Below are 1,869 nucleotides of genomic sequence, written 5' to 3' on the forward strand. Positions count from 1 at the left end.
CTTTTTCTACAATTGCAGCCTATGAGCTAGAGAGGTTGGGCACAACTCTACTAATTTGATAGCATGGAATTTTTAGCTTTTATAGCTAAGATTCAGTTTTATCAAGTCTTGCACTGTACTTCTTCCATGAAGGAATTTGGTTCATGCTTATCTTTGTGAATTATTTGTGAATATTTATTTGCCATGTTGATTGTGTTTGGCAGAAATAGAGGACAGTTTTTCCACTTGATTTTGGGTTTTGATTTTTCATTAAAAAGTATTCTAGGGGAAAATGTAGCCAAGATATACAAAGATCTTCAGAAACTCTCTCGCCTCTTTAAAGACCAGCTGGTGTATCCTCTTCTGGCTTTTACCCGACAAGGTAAGAGATGAAATACTGTCTCAGTTCAAGGGACTATAAAGAATAGTACGTATACTTAGTATTCTTGGTGGTTATGACATCTGACTGCCCTCTTTTCTGCTCCTAGCTAAATGTTCCTCTTTTAAGACTAAGCTTAACATTCCTTAAGTGCTATTTACTTTCTCTTTGTATCTCCATGCTATTTTGTACCTATTTTTATTATCGACTCTTTTCCATGGACTATAATTGTTGATATGATTTCTTTCCACCTAAGGTTGGGAATATCTTGAAGGTAGGGAATATATCTTACTTTTGTATTCTTGTGGTCTAGCATGGGGTCAGGTACATAATCGATGCTGTTTCTCTCTATACACGTATATTTATATATATGTGTGTGTATATATATGTGTGTGTGTATATATATACACACACATATAAATATATGGTCTATAATTGGATCTGAGTTTTTTTTTTTAAACCATTTATTGGAGGCTCTATGCAGGCACTTTGTTGGGTATTTCACATGCATTCTTATTTACTGCTAATGACTTTGAAGTAAATTTTATGGTACTTATTTTATACATGATGAAATCATAATTCAGTAAGGTTTATAATTCACTGAAGATCCTTATGTTAGCTTTCTCTTATTATTTTATTTTTTTTTGCAGTTAAAAAAATTTAAAATCTCAGTGACTTACAGTGAAATTTACTTCTTGCTCGTGTACATGTTGTGTGTGGGTTTGCTTTGGCTGAAGGAGTTGTCTTTATCTAGGAGATGCTCCTCTTGTGGTAGAAGGAAAAGAATGCCAGTGGCCCAATTATGTGTTCGTTCAACGCTTTTGCCCAGAAATTATGTATGTCACTTCCACTCATATTTTATTGAAAAAATAAGACAAAAATGTCCAAGCCTGATGGTAGTGGGGTGGGGAAGTATAATTATGTGTAGGAAGTGATTGAGAACCATAATACTATCTACCACAATTCTCCAACTAGTAGGTAGTTTCTGACTTATGTGAATAGATAGTGGTTTTTATTTGCTCTCTCTGTGTGTAGAGAAGTAAGTAATATTTTTGGTGTCAAGTTGAGCGGTGGCATGTCTATTATAACAGTAGTCTTTGTAGTTGGTGATGAGGGAAAGGAAGTAATGTCAATTGAAAAACACATGTAGATATGTCTTTGTTGGATTTTGATTATTTTTGCTAGTGGAGAATAGTATCACAAATATTTTGAAGGTGCTGATAACCAAAACATCATTTTCACTGAACTTGGAACGTGTTTTTCTTTTCCTTTCTTGGCTTTGTTTCTGAATTTATCTATCTCTTTTTAGCCTGCTAGACTTCAGATAATAGTAATTTGCTAACACTTGAGTGCTTATGCTTGGTGTGCCAAACATTGTTCTAAGCACTTAATACGTATTAATATGTTTACTTCTCACAACAACTCATTGAAGTAGGTGGGATGTAATATTAATCCATTTTACAGATGAAATTAAGTTAGAGTTTAAATAACTTGTCCAAAGGCACACAGTT

The 1,869-nt window shown here is 33.7% G+C and overlaps 1 protein-coding gene across 1 annotated transcript in view; it reads left to right on the plus strand.

Annotated features, from left to right (window-relative positions):
* The first annotated feature begins 8 nt into the window (after positions 1-8).
* The window catches only part of LOC105503521 (F-box only protein 7-like), an 8,490-nt gene continuing 6,629 nt past the window's right edge, over positions 9-1,869 (plus strand). Inside the window, exon 1 of the mRNA XM_011930419.1 lies at positions 9-361. Coding sequence (XP_011785809.1) covers positions 184-361 — 178 coding nt within the window. The 5' untranslated portion in view covers positions 9-183. The remainder of the gene's footprint in view (positions 362-1,869) is intronic.

This window comes from Colobus angolensis, unplaced genomic scaffold (assembly GCF_000951035.1).
Source record: "Colobus angolensis palliatus isolate OR3802 unplaced genomic scaffold, Cang.pa_1.0 Scaffold868, whole genome shotgun sequence".
Lineage (NCBI taxonomy): Eukaryota > Metazoa > Chordata > Mammalia > Primates > Cercopithecidae > Colobus > Colobus angolensis.